The sequence below is a fragment of the Quercus suber genome, unplaced genomic scaffold (genome assembly GCF_002906115.3).
Source record: "Quercus suber isolate HL8 unplaced genomic scaffold, Cork oak 2.0 scaffold_39, whole genome shotgun sequence".
NCBI lineage: Eukaryota > Viridiplantae > Streptophyta > Magnoliopsida > Fagales > Fagaceae > Quercus > Quercus suber.
The window spans coordinates 1,421,082-1,435,965 of record NW_027069504.1 but is presented as its reverse complement, the minus strand read 5'-3'; the positions used below and the strand labels follow the sequence as shown (position 1 = coordinate 1,435,965).

General features: G+C 33.3%; 1 protein-coding gene across 2 annotated transcripts; it reads left to right on the top strand.

Annotated features, from left to right (window-relative positions):
- Nucleotides 1-3,565: 3,565 nt before the first annotated feature.
- Nucleotides 3,566-14,481, top strand: LOC112041167 (uncharacterized protein At1g10890). Of its 2 annotated transcripts, XM_024074068.2 has the most exons (5): nt 3,566-3,852; nt 4,424-4,591; nt 5,971-6,186; nt 11,299-11,518; nt 14,061-14,481. In XM_024074068.2, the coding sequence occupies exons 2-5, from the start codon at nt 4,464-4,466 to the stop codon at nt 14,325-14,327; spliced, it is 831 nt and encodes a 276-aa protein (XP_023929836.1). In that variant the 5' UTR covers nt 3,566-3,852; nt 4,424-4,463; the 3' UTR covers nt 14,328-14,481. The 2 variants fall into 2 exon arrangements, with proteins under 2 accessions (XP_023929836.1, XP_023929838.1); XM_024074070.2 differs by lacking the exons at nt 3,566-3,852; nt 4,424-4,591 and adding an exon at nt 5,392-5,822.
- Nucleotides 14,482-14,884: the final 403 nt, after the last annotated feature.

Here is a 14,884-nt window from a genome sequence, read left to right as displayed (position 1 = left end):
CCCCAACGTGGGTCCGTCCCTGACCAGATGGAACATATTTAAGATGATTGCAATTTAATATGCCCATTAAGTTAAAAACTTGTTAAATTTGAAAATAAACAAATTTAACAGGTGTGCATTTACCCTCAACCCCTCACTCAACCCTTCCGCATGCAAAGGGAACAACCCCTCATTGAACGGGTTATTGATCAGAGTGGGGGAAGGGTTTGACGGTCAAATATGTCAGATTCGCAGGTGGTGATAATGGAAGGTGATGGAAATCTCTCCATGATCGGCATTGAACATGGATAAATAAAGGGATGAGGTAAAGCAGTAAGTTGCATAAATAATGGGGTAGGGGGAATGGGAATTTCATGATAATTGGGAATTACCACCTAAATTTTGCAAAATCAGTTTAATTGATAACATGATAAGAATGATCGGAATAATGCAGTATAAAGCTTTCTCAAAATATCTCACCACGAAACTACATTGTATATACTATAAGTAATAATAAGTTAGTGGGTTCCAGTTAGTTTAATTAATAAAGTTTTTGATAGTTGAATAAGAAATTTGAAGTTCAATCCCGGCTTATACCAAAAAACCAATTAGTGTCTTGGTTTGATGATAAAAAATTATCATTAAGAGATAACATCATTCTAAACTAGATAATCCAACCCAAGGCCACATGACAAGAAGATATGGAACTCATTGTTGTCACATAGGCAAAATTTAATAACTGTAACATAGATGAGTACATCACGGCACAAGGGTAAAACATAAAGAGCCTGTATGTTTATATAATCGATTCATGTAACAAATTTCCAAGTAGTTTTTAAATAACCAAGATTTCCACAAAATTCACAAGGTTTTCAAATATTTTCGTTGTCAATAAGATTTTCTATCAATTTTCAAAAACACAACTCAAGATAAAACATCTTTAGAAATTGCAAATAATGCAATAAATTCAACAAATCCATTGTTAATGATTAAATCAAAGATGCCCGTCTTTTCCATGCTAACAAATTATGCATTCCTTATATGCAATATCAAATGTAATGCACTTTCCCAAGGTTAAAACATGACACCTTTTTAGGGAAATATAATTTTACAAATAATTTTCCAAAATACATTTAACCCAAAAACAATGTTTTATACATGTAATAATGATTATTTTTTTAAAACTCCATTAAGAAGACACTTACCTCACAAAGTCAACCAAATTTTCCTTGAGCGAACATCACATAAGCAATCCAATTAAGTTACTAGGTCTATTGTCAAACCCTAATCTGGGATGGACTGGCATGCTAATATTAAGCTTATGTCTGATATTAACATGAACCAACTACAAGTAGTACAATAGATTTAGATAAATTAGGCAAGTTAACGTGTTGATTGTTAAATTTAACACAATCCTTCATTATTGTTATGCTTAAAATGAAGTTTATTAAAAACAAAAAACTTCCAATCCCACGTGATAGGGAATATTTTCACCATCTCAAAATTTGTCTAACACCCTAGAGTTGTCAAGGGTTTATAGGTTAGTCAAGTCTAAGAGCATTGTTAGGGACTAAGGGATCATCAAGCCTCCTATGTGTCTAGTGACTCCTAGAGCAATAGTTAGACACTTGTTTGACAAATCATGTGATTGACGACTCCAACCTAACAGACGATCCTTCATACTTAGTTGTACACTGTTTGCGTGTCCTCCACTCAAGTGTCACCATATGGAAAGAATTTGCACGCCACACCCAAAAGATCTTACTACATATTTCGTATCCTCCAAACATGAGAAGTTAAGCCCAAGAATATAGGAACATTAACACTGTACTCTCCCCATAAGGAAAGAATCTACATTCACGAGATCTTGGTAAACTCTATATCACTATATAAGCACCAAGTCCTCTCTTCTCTATGGTATGTATAAAATTTCCTAACTCTCATACTTTGAGTTATTAGAGATCATTTGGTCACTAGCTCAACTTTCGAAGGGTCTTTGGCCGGCCCCATCAGTGCTCTTTGTAGGTTTTTCACCTTTCATTTTTAGGTACCTCTAGTCACTGCTTGTTTGGATAATCGACTCACAGACAATTTTGTGCATCATCGCTACGTAAATTCAACAAAATTAAAAAAAAAAAAAAAACTACCTAATAAATCTCCTTATAACTTCTCACCAAAGTTCTAAGCAAATACAAACTTCTATCTAAAAAAAAAAAAAAAAAATCCCACGCGCACAAACAAGATTTGTTGCAACTTCCATTCTTCATTAGTCATCTCTTCTAAATAACCAAAGCTAACCTTACATTTCATAAAAAATACACTACCACACATTCCTATCCAAAAAAAAAAAAAAAAAAAAAACCTACCCAAGTCCCTTCAAAAAATAAAAAAACTAACGAAGAAACCAATTGCAACTTCCTAACAAATAATTCTCCTTTCATTTGTTTCTCTCTACCCCTTCCCAACGTTGTGGAATACATAAGAAAAAAAATTCTAATAAAATTAAATCCCTGAAATTGCAAACCCACAGTTTTTCTTCATTTTCTTCTTCATTCTCTCATCATATTTTTAATCAACAGTATCTTCTTCCCTATTCTCTGTTTCATATACTGAATTCTTCCCAATGGTCAAACATTTTTCTATCAAAATTGGTAAGCATTTGAACAAAATTTATATGCTACTTTCTCAATTGAATTATATTGTGAGTTGGTAACTCTATGTTCTTTTTTAATGCTTGATCTATATGAAAGGTGTTATAGAAAATTTGGCTATGAATAGAAAATTATGACGCTAAACCCAACAAATAAAAAAAAGAGCCTCATTACACGCATGTGATGAGACTAGTATGATATGATATGATATGATATATATAAATAATTAAAATACATAGACAATAAAACTAACAAAAGTTGGTGGAGGAACCAATAAGTAATGATGCTCTTTTTATTTATTTATTCACTTTTTAGCGATGATCATTCAATAAGTATAAGTGTTCATTGGAGGGATCAAGGGTAAAGATCGATATTTAAGTTTTCAGGAGAGAGTTTCACACGTATAAGCAGATTGAAAAATTTCTATTTTATATAAAAAAAAAGAGGTACTACATCTACAAAATTTTTACAATATTTTTATAACAAATCATATGTGGTTAGTTGTTATTGGTTCAAATTTGAATCTAAAACTAAGATTACTTTTTTGCCCCAACAAAAACAACCAGTAACAAGCTATCACTTAGAATTTATTATGAAAATGTTGTGAAAATATTGTAAGCATATCATTTCTTAAAAAAAAACCCTCAACTAAAAACGTTAAAAAAATAAACTTGAAGCCAAAGGTCCAAAATAAACTTGAAGCCAAAGATCTATTATTTAGAATTTGTTATGAAAATATTGTGAAAATATTGTAAACATGTTATTTCTAAAAAACCCGAGCTAAAAACGCTAAAAAAATAAACTTTTTTTTTTTTTTGAGAAAGAATGTTATTTCTAAAAAACCCGAGCTAAAAACGCTAAAAAAATAAACTTTTTTTTTTTTTTGAGAAAGGCTAAAAAAATAAACTTGAAGCCAAAGTTCCAAAATAAACTTGAAGACGAAGGTCCAAAATAAACTTAAAGACGAAGGTCCAACACTTCGCCTAATTTCCTTGTATCTCTTTTTCTCATAATAAAAAACCCCCTACTAATCTCTTTTGCCGAAAGAATAAAATAAAATCAATTACTTATCTCTCTGAGAGACTCTTGACTCTCTGTTTTCGATTTTCAACCTCTCGTCTCTCTCTCTGAAAGACCTAAGACTTGCAGTTTTTTTTTTAGGGTTTAGCTAAAATTGATGCGAAGGTTTGCAAATCTCAGATCTCTCAGATTGTTCGCACAGGTAAATCTGGATTTGACGCTCTTTTTAGTTTCTCGTTACCCTTGTTTGGTTCCCGAGAAAATCGGGGAACACTAGACTTGCATGCAATGTATTTTGAGCTGCTTTTGAGTTTCTGAAAAATATAAGAATTTTGCAGCTTGAGACAAATTCGTACGATTGCAACGGTTTAATTTGTTTTGATTATCGAAGAATCGAAAAGTTCAATTTTTATTATTGTATATTAATCTACTTGTTGTATTATCATTTTTATCAAAAAAAAAAAGAAAAAAGAAAAATCTAGTTGCTGTATTTGGTTCTTGAATTTGTGGATGATAGGTACATCTAAGTTTGAAAGATTTTGTTTACCTTTCTCGTGTTTGTTCATTGCTGATTGATATTTTGTATTAATTTAGGTCATAAAAAATCACCAATGTTGAATGAGTTATATTTTGATATTCAGAAATCTGATTTTTAGGTGTCTTTTTCTGGTGTTAATCTAGCTTTGAATCAGAATGTTGTTGATTGATATTATTTTGATTTTTCATATTATATTTTGATATTAATCATAATGTTGTTGTTGATTGATATTCAGAATCTGGATTTTGTAAAGCATAAAGTTGAGGTGGTAGGAAATGCCTCGAGATTTGTCACGATCGAGATCACCTTCGCATAGGCGAAGGTACTCTCCGTCTCCCGTGGGACATAGGTATAGCAGGAGAAGTCGACGAAACAGAAGCCGGTCTCCATATTCTTATAGCAGGTGATCCCGTTTATAGTCCCACTTTCTTGTACTAATTTTAAAAAATAGTTTGCAAGCAATTGTAAGAAAGATTCGGGACTCACATCTCTCATGCGGTCTGGATTTACTACAAATTTGTTCGAGTTGATCTGTACGCATCCTTTCCTTCTGCAATGATTTTCTAGTGTTTCTGTATTTTTGTAATAGGAGCCATGTTTCATGTTTGGTTGTACTCTACTTAATTGAGGGATAGTGACGACAATACTTGGATCTTTGAAATTTGTTAATATCAGATTTGTGGTACTGATGTTCTTTGCAAAATAAAAATAAAAATAAAGAAAGAAAGAGCTTGAGGCACTTAATGCTTTATGTTGGAACAAATCTGGCAGTGTAAATATGAAAACAGAAAATGTTAGTATTTGTCATATGCCCATTGAAAGAAACACGTTTATATGTATTTCCTCCATTGTATTTTCCTTTGGTTAGAAATCAATTAAGTTGTAATGGAAAATTGTATTAGTTTTTAATAGAGAATTTGGATAGCGATGGAAATTTTTGAGGAAAGGAGTATGTATCCCAAGACATGGAGGTTGTAGTTTAACAAACACCTCAATGTCAAAGTTGAGTACTTGAGTCCACAAATTTATATGGAGTATTGATGAAACACCTTTTTTTTTTTTCCTTTAAGTTTTGCCTTCCTAGATGAAACTTCTATTCAAATTAATTCTTTTAAATTGTAATTCCTCATTATTTTGGCTTCTTTGTTTTACATGTGGTACTGAAGCAGATGGATAGTTACATTGTCTATCTTGGTATGTGTATGACTTCTTGCTGTTTGGAGAATCTTCTGTTTTCATGAGTTCCATGAGCACCTTCATGATCTGTACACGTATGGTTGACGATAGTCATGCTAATGTTGCTCGGTTATGGCCAAAAAATTTGTTGATTATATTGTTCGGTTTTTAAGCATTTGTTAATGGGCATCTGACCTCTGAGGAACTTACCTTGAGAATAGATAATTTATTTTTTTAAAAAAAGGTCAGATAAATTATTGGGAGTAGAAGATTAAGCGTGGTATGAGAGTGAGATAGGATTCGTGCTCTTTATGAAAAAAAAATCTTCCTTCCCATTCTATGGGAAGTGAGCAGGTGATGGGTGCCATTGGGTGTCCTTTTGTTGCTCGATTGTGACATTTGCTTCTTCATGTGATAAAAGATGGAGCACACAAAGGTTATTCTTAACAATGTATGAGGTAACTTGTACATGCTTCTGTATCTACTGTACTAATTGGTGGCTGACTTGATACTTATTTATTTATTTATTTTTTTATGCGTATAATAATGTCCAAATTTATTATTATTTTTGCTTTGTTGCTCAATAAATTTAATGTTCTTATACAGACGGAAAAGTCGCTCTATTTCCCCAAGACACCGCAGAAGTCGCTCACCTCTAAGACGTCATAAAAGTCGTTCACCTACTCCAAGACATTATAAAAGGCAACGGAGTAGAAGTTCCTCCTTGTCTCCTATTCGTAAATCTTCAAGTTCAAGTCTTGGGTCGATAGAGCGCAAAAATGCAAGTGAAAAATTGAGAATAGAAGAAGAAGAGAAAAAAAGGTATATCAATAACGTCAAATATGTTTTCTGGCTTAATCTTTTTTCTTGTCACCTTTCTCAAATTTTTTTTGGGTTACACTATGCATATAATAGATCAAGTTTACATGTGTTTTCTTGTTCTTCTTTCCCCCAACCCCCACTATATTGTTGAGAAGATCACTTGGGGCTTGTATGGGAAAATCCTTGTCTCAGGTGTTATAGTATATATTCCTATATACTATTTGTTCTATTGGAATGGTGAACACAAAAATTCTCAAGGGAAACTATGGTGTTTTGTGGTCTGTCTTGTTTCACACAGGTCAAAGAAGATCACTTTAATCATTTTTGTTCTATAGAAACCTCTGGAATCATCTTTGTTAGAGTACTATGGAATCATAGTAGGCTAACTCTAGGTTTGATATATTCTGTATATCTCTGAAGAAAGAAATTGTGGTTGGCTTCTCTATTTGACTAGAAAAATGAAAATGGAGCACTGACAAGATGTGTGATGTATCTTATTAAAAAGTAGATTTGACCGCCTAAATGGAAGCCAAATCTGAAAGCCCTTAATAAACTAAAAAAATTACAGTACTTCAGTCTTTTCTATTATTTGGTGATCTGACTCTTTGTATTGCTGTGACATTCAAAAAGGGAAGCATACATGGTAGAGCAAGTTTGTTACACCTTTAGCCGAGGAATTCTTTTTTCACTAGAGATTTTGTTTATTACAATTGCTATGAACTTAGTAAATTCAGTGCAACAGACATTTCTGAGGTGTTGGAAGGTTTAAGCAGTTGTATGGCACATGATTCTGTCAGAATGAGTGTTTTGGCTTGTTCAAGTATGATATACAATAACCGTTGTTTGGTACTCTATGATTCAAAATTGATTTCTTGGGGTTATTAAGTTTTTAAATGGACTCAAATTTGTAAAGTTTTTATTTATTTATTCTTTCAGTTTCCTTGCTCTGTTTTTCTCCATTACATGTCCACTCCTTGACAAAGCTATTTTCATAATAACGTTTTCTGGCATTATTCATAAAGCATTAATTTTTAACTAGTTTACTTTAGATGTGCATGGGGGACATACACTAAGAAATTAGCCCAGGATCCTAGAAAGTATATATATTCATGATATATTTAGAGAAAAAATTTGTGCTTGCTAACATGCATCTGTTCTTGTATAACAATTGCATGTGTCAATTTAGGTATTACATTTTTGAGTTTTCATGCAGAGTTGAGACAAAGTTTCCCATTACAAATTGTAATATTATTTGAATAGTGAAATGAGGGAAAATAAGGTTGTAGATTATTTTGTTTGCTGGCTGCTAGCGCTATCTAAAGATGTGCTTATCTCCTTTGCCTTTTCTTTCTTCTTTATTATTTTAATATGATGCTTCTTAAATGCTACATGGGAATTTACTATATTAAACATTAAATCAGCATTATTGCCATGGACATTGTGCTTCTATGGCCTTATTTGAACACTATTAAGATTGGCTGGGAAATTTGTTCTGCAATTCACTTTAATGCATATTCTGCAAGGTTTAAGCTTCTAGGATCATGTGTTGCCTATGGTCTAATGTTGTTTCAATCATTGTATAATTTTTTCTTTTGCGAACTTTATTTGGTATCATATCCTTTTGCAGTCTAGGGCCCTCATGGCATAACAAATAAATCAGTTCCGGAAATTCTCTCCCTTTGTTTGAGGTTCTGAACCTTTTTTTCTCTCTTTCTTTTTACTAATCACTTCTTATAAGAATTATAAATTAGTACTCAGGGAAGTTTACAGAAGAATGAGATAACTTTAAGGCAGAAAACTCAGGTGAAAAGAAAATGTTCAAATGAAAAACCTAAACAAACAGAAGTATAAGAAAGCGAAGGTTGGTATCTAAAAAGCAACTTGACCTTGCATATTCTGGAGTTAGTAATCTTCTTGAAGCTAATATGATTCTTTTGGCTCTAAAGAAGTTTGGTAGTATGCATGAATTGTGGCCACCCTGATAATCATGCTGACAGTGGCTTTGGGCAGGTTGAAAAATCTGTCTATGAGTGCTTGTGGTACTCTTAGGGTTAGGATAATTTGCAGATTAAGGGTTTAGAGCTTTAGAAAGAAGGGTTAGGTTTCAAGAATAACTAGGGATTTGGTAGGGAAGGGAAAAGATTTAATTCATGGTTGCAAAAAATTGAGACCGCATATGTGAACAGCAGCATGAACAGTAGTATAAATAGTACACGTGAACAGTAAACAGTACATGTGAACGCTAATGCAAATAGGGACAGAAGCCGAAGGAGAAGAGAGGGAATGTGCCTCAATACTCAAAACCCTTGACTTTTCTTTGAAAACAGTACATGTGAACGCTAATGCAAATAGGGACAGAAGCCGAAGGAGAAGAGAGAGGGAATGTGCCTCAATACTCAAAACCTTGACTTTTCTTCGAATCAACTCTCTTCTTATTGGAATGCAATGACACACTTATATTAACTTTAGATCTTAACTTTTTGCAAGAGGACTAACTACTACTTTGACTAGTAAACAAACTTCTAATTAGATTGGACCAAAACCCACATAAATCCCATAAACTACATAAGACCTATTAAAAAAATAAATCTCAAGGCCCACAACCATGGCTCACAACAACTATGACTCACACCTAACAAAATACCCTGGACTCTATAAAAAAACCAAACAAGACATAAATAAAATATTAATGGTCAATTAACTTCCACAGAAACTTATTAATTGGATTTGCCTTTAATCTTAGGCTTCCAAAGAGTGTTATTTTTTTATTTTTTTTTAATTTTTTTTTCTCTAGCCATGCAATGGTCATGCCATCAAGATGCTTTGTTGATCATGGAAAATAGTTTTGTCAAGCCAATCAGTTTAGTATTATTTCCAGGAGGCTTTTTTTAGATTTTTAAATGCTTCTGAAGTTGATCACTAGAGTATCCTTAGGAGATACAATGATGAAGTTCTGATGTATACTACTATATGGGAAATTTGTTTTTAGTAATACTGATGCCCCATTGTCAGTTGGATGATAACACTCTACAGTTATGTTCAATTGGTCAAAGCTCAACTTCATTTTGATGAAAAATGGTGTAAAATCTAACATTTTGAGAGTTCTTTGTTTCTATCACTCTCATCTAGTTTGTTATAAGTGTAAAATATCATGTAATTATTATACATTTTTTTTTTTACCAAAAAAGAATTTTATGCTGTGTTCCTTTTTTTTGCTCAGTGAATTCTATTCTGTGTTCTGAATTCGCTAATATTTCATACTTCTATGTGACCGAAGTGAAAATGGTTCTGGAAATATATTAATAATGTGAACTTTAATCTGAAATTTTTTGAGTTTGTAGCATTGCATGATAAGGGAACTAAGGGCCTGTTACATAAATGCTGAGCTTTTGGGAACACATGGGCAGGTTGAGCATATTCCAGTTCCAATCCAGCTAACAGATTGGCTTTGTTTGATCAGGGGATTGAAATTTGGCCAAGGCTATAATTTATGATATTAGAAAAGTGAAATGGGCTTACCTTTTCAATGTCACTTATAGAAATTGCAAGCATCTTGCTAGAATTTGTCATTGCCATTTGCGTCAAGTTGTGGTACCCTTCTGCAATTTCTCTTTCTTCTGCTGGTTTGAGATATGATTGACAGGTGATTTAGATCTCATTTATTTAGTCAAGACTCAAGCTGGAAAGTTGATTTCACTAAGCTTGTCTGGGCTGAATACAGTTTCTGAAAGTTAGGACCAGCTTATGTTCCTGGGAATTTGCATAAACTGCTTAGCCTCTCAGGGGTGAATTCTCCTGGATTACCCAATAACAAGTTCTGGCGGGTGGGGTTAGTTGCCGGTAGGTTTTACTAGCTTGAGGTGAGTCCAAAGGTCTCTTCTTTAGTAAAGTACCCTACGTTATTTTCAAAAAATGAAAAAAAGAAAGTTAGGACTAGTTTGGTTGGGCTGTAGCCTTTAAAAGTTTCATAAATATGAAATGAAAAGAAGATGTTTTGACATGCAAAAGCTGCCTAAAAAGCCCAAGCCACTCCACAAAAGCAGTGAAAAGCCCATTTCCAAATGGGCTGCAGACAAGTTCTGGCGGGTGGGGTTAGTTGCCAGTAGGTTTTACTAGCTAGAGGTGAGTCCAAAGGGCTCTTCTTTAGTAAAGTACCCTACGTTATTTTCAAAAAATGAAAAAAAGAAAGTTAGGATTAGTTTGGTTGGGCTGTAGCCTTTAAAAGTTTCATAAATATGAAATGAAAAGATGTTTTGACATGCAAAAGCTGCCTAAAAAGCCCAAGCCACTCCATAAAAGCAGTGAAAAGCCCATTTCCAAATGGGCTGCTGGTAGCTTCTACTTTTTAAAAGCTGAAGCAGCTCTAGGGCAGCCATGAAAGCCCCGCTAAACATGGCCTTAGTTTAGGTCTAAATAGGTCGCAAGTTTAGGTGGACTGTTGATCCCTCATAGTTGCTCTTGAGTTGGACTCTAGCCTCACCAATATGCTTGTATTGCAGACCTAATAATCTGTTATTGTGGACCTTTAGCTGTTGCCCTATGAATGTTTTATAAATAGCTTAATATTTAGCTCTTGTAATTGCTTTGGGGCTTTTGGCACTCAATTATCAAAACCCTTCGCTAAACATATGGATATTTATCTTAACAAAGTTCAGTGCAAGAAATTCAGAATTTTCAATGATTAGTTATAAAACTGCAGCAGGTTACTTGACTTTCTTCTCCACAGGCTTTTCTGAAGGAAGATACTGCTATAGTTCAACTTGTTATATTTGATGATCAAATTGGGTGCTTCGTTTATCTACTGTTCACCAGTTTTGAAACACATTTGTTTGGATCAGGATTCGGTTAGAGGTATGCCTTAAAAGCATAAACATATAAATAGTGCCTTTGCTGTCATGAAGGTTAGTTTGCCATTTATTATAGCTACGTGATGAGTGGAGAGAAGTAAAAGAAGGAAAGAAGCAGATATGTCAAATTGTCCATTTAGCTTTATAGTTTTCTGGATTGGAAAACAATTGGAATCATAATAAGTGCAGTGTTTGGAATCATGAAGTGCAGCGCATTTCCCTGCATGAATGATCATTTCCTGCCTAATGTTTTCTCTTTACTCAGGCGACAACAGGAAGCAGAACAGAATTTGCTAGAAGAAGAGACTGCAAAGAGGGTGGAAGAAGCAATTCGTAGGAAAGTTGAGGAGAGCTTGTTCTCTAAGGAGATTAAGCTTGAAATTCAGAGGCGGTTGGAAGAGGGACGAAAAAGACTTCATGATGAAGTTGCAGCTCAACTTGAGAAAGAAAAGGAAGCTGCTATCATTGAGGCTAGACAAAAAGAGGTATATACTTAGAATCACTCTCCCTTTATTCCCTCTTTTCCCCCACTGTTCTGAAAGGCACATTATTGCCAGTATCATAATGTACCATTTGGGATTCTTTTTTTTTTTTTTTTTTTTTTTTGGGTTGGTGGTGTGGGGTGGGGTGGTGGCGTTCCTCTAGTAATGCTTTTCTAACTTCTTTTGAAAATTTGCTTACTGGAATTGTCAAATGTCAGTCCTCTGTTAGATTCTGTACAACATTCTGTTGTAAACCCCCTCGCCTGTTCCATCTTGTTAGTCCTTTTAGAAAATCCAATTTTTAAGGAACACCATTTAATGCTCTGTCTTTCAAATAAAGAGGTATAAGCTTCCAAACCTACCATTGATGTGGGACAGCCTAGGCTTCACCACCTAGAACAGTCTCATGGTAACCTAATGCTTCACCACCTGGAATCACCACCAAACGCAAAAGCATTTTCACAAAGAAATCTTTGATTAACAATTAGTCTAAATACAAAATAAACCATTTGGAGCTTTATAGAGCTTCCAGGAAATAAAGAGATAGATAACAACTAATCGTAGCTGAACTCAAATACTAATCCAAATGCTAAACTAATCCCTATCTAAGAACATGATATTTAATCCCTATCATGACTCAAGCTAAACAAATAAAAACTTAAAATATAACATTATCCAATGAAAATACAAAATAAAATATTGAAATAATTTATAGTTGTGCACCTGCATTAACCACCCTTAATTTTAACTCTAGTGGAAGAGGGGTATTGACTTTAAAAAAAAGTTAAAGAGTAAGTTATGAGATTTACTCTCTTTTCATGTATTTTTTAATTCTTTTAGGCTACTTTTTGTCCATTATTTTGTGCATAAAGTAGTCTATTTCATAATAAAATAACATTTCTTATATAAAAAAAGGTTGGGAAAGTCATTTATAGTGTATTCACTGACTTTTCAAAGAGAATCATATTTTGGGGTATCCCGATATGGAATAGAGGACCAACAATATGGGACGGAGGGAATATTTAAGAAGAAAAATCAATCTATAATTTCAGTGGCTATGTGAGATGAGATTTTACAAAACTTTGGAAAAATGGCTAAAATTCTGTGTAAATATTCTTATTGCTATAGAAGTAAATGGTGTTGGTATTCACTTTGTGGGATATATTGGGTTATGCCCAAGTTGGTGGTGTTATTGTGGTGTTGGTACTAGAAACCAAAGTGTCGTCATATGGATTGCCATTACATTATGTCTTTATATGGAGTATTTGGAGTTTTTTTGTTGTGGGGGGGGGGGGGGGGGTTGGGGAGGACGTTCAAATGTTTAGATTTGAATTATCAATGCTGAGTTGAAATTGAGTCTCTTTTTAATTGGATGAAGCCAGTTGGGGGTTTATACTTATCAAAAAACTCATTAACGAAACTTTTAGTTATTTTTTATTTAAGTATTACTGTACTTACCCCTAAAAACAACTGTACTTTCTTGGTTAATTTTTTTCTCTGTTTAGATATTTTCATCTTTTGTATTCTTGCTTTATATTATGGCTGCATTCTTCAGTTTGAAATGAAGTAAATTTATATCTTTGTGCATATATTGCTTCAGTTTTTGTTCATGCTTTCAATCAAAATGCATACTGTTTATTTTTTAATTATTTGGAATATAATTTTATTTTTATTTTTACTTTAAAATCCAACACACACACACATAGGGAACAGGATCCTCTTCATTTCAATTTTTGTCCATTTCGTGGTGTTATTTAGGTTTTATTTTCTAGATTTAATTGTATACAAACTGTCATGTCATTTAAAATTTTAAATGACATGGCAATACAGTAAAATAAAATCTGATTCATGAAATGGATGAAAAAAACCCTTTTTCCGCAGTTAGGTGCACACACACACACACACGCTTTATTTAGCAAATTAAAGAAAGATATAGTAATATAAATTAAAATTTCGATGTCTAATATAGAGTAACATATGGAATTAATATATATGTGTGTGTGTCTATATATATATATATCTTAGTAAGTGTTTTTGTTGATGATGATGATGATAATCCAACTTTGTATTTTCCTACTATAATACTAATTAGAATATTTTGGAAGAAGTATAATATAGAAAATATTAATGTTGTATTATATTTTTAAATTTAAAAAAATGTATATATTTTCAAAACAAACATTTGCTTGTGATGTTTTTCGACAAAATTTGTACTTGTGAATTGTGTACATTACAATACGTGTACAAATATCACCTTGGTTTATATACTATATACTATTTTCTGTAAGATGGAATCTGTTGGTTTGATGGGCACTCTTCTTTTCTGCCATTTACCTCACTCTTTAGTGGACCCTGGAAGGATACTTTACGGCTGCCATACTTTCTTCCAATATAATCTTTTTGATCTTTACTGCTACCGCCCCCTCCCTCTTTCTCTGAGATACATACACATACATTCCAATGAGTATTTGAACTGACCAAATTAATATTCTGTATTTTTTCCCCTCCCAAAATGAGAATATTACCTGATTTATTCTGGTTACAGGAACAAGCTCGAAAAGAGAAGGAAGAGCTGGAAAGGATGCTGGAGGAGAACCGGAAGAGGGTAGAAGAAGCTCAGAGAAGGGAAGCTTTAGAGCAGCAGCGGCGAGAGGAAGAACGTTACAGGGAACTAGAAGAGCTCCAAAGACAAAAAGAAGAGGCTCTGCGAAGAAAGAAACAACAAGAGGAGGAAGAACGGTCAAACCAGTTAAAGTTGTTGGGTAAGAACAAATCCCGCCCAAAATTGTCATTTGCACTAGGCTCGAAGTGAACATTTGTAGAGGAACATGGTTTAATTGGTTTCTTAGTGTATGTGCTTGGAATTTTATTCCATGTTCACATTTGTAATTTATGAAATTTATGTTGTTTAATAAGGATTTTGGTGTGATAGATTTCTTGATAAATTCAGTTTTTTCATCCTGTCCCGTCCATCTTCCTCGTATGCTGCATTGTGTTTTGGATTTTCCTCCCCTAGGATTTTGTGTATCTTAGAATGAATGTGTGCTATTTTTTATTTATTTATTACAGTTAATCATTTAAAAGCCATTGTTTTGAAACTTCTAGATTCTTCTACCTAATCAAACTAGGACTGGTCTCTGTAGCAAAAGGTCTAAGTTTATTTAAAAAAAATTTATCTAGATATTTTGTAGTTGTCTGAGATAATTTTGTTAATTAATGGATGGTTTCCTTGAGTAAATATGTACTAAGCTACAAAACAATGATGATAAAAAAAAAGTTATCTTTTGGGACAAAGTTCACCTACAACCTGGTTTGGAAACAATCCATCCAAACCACATCAAAAAGTTGACATGTGTCTAGTTATGTGCA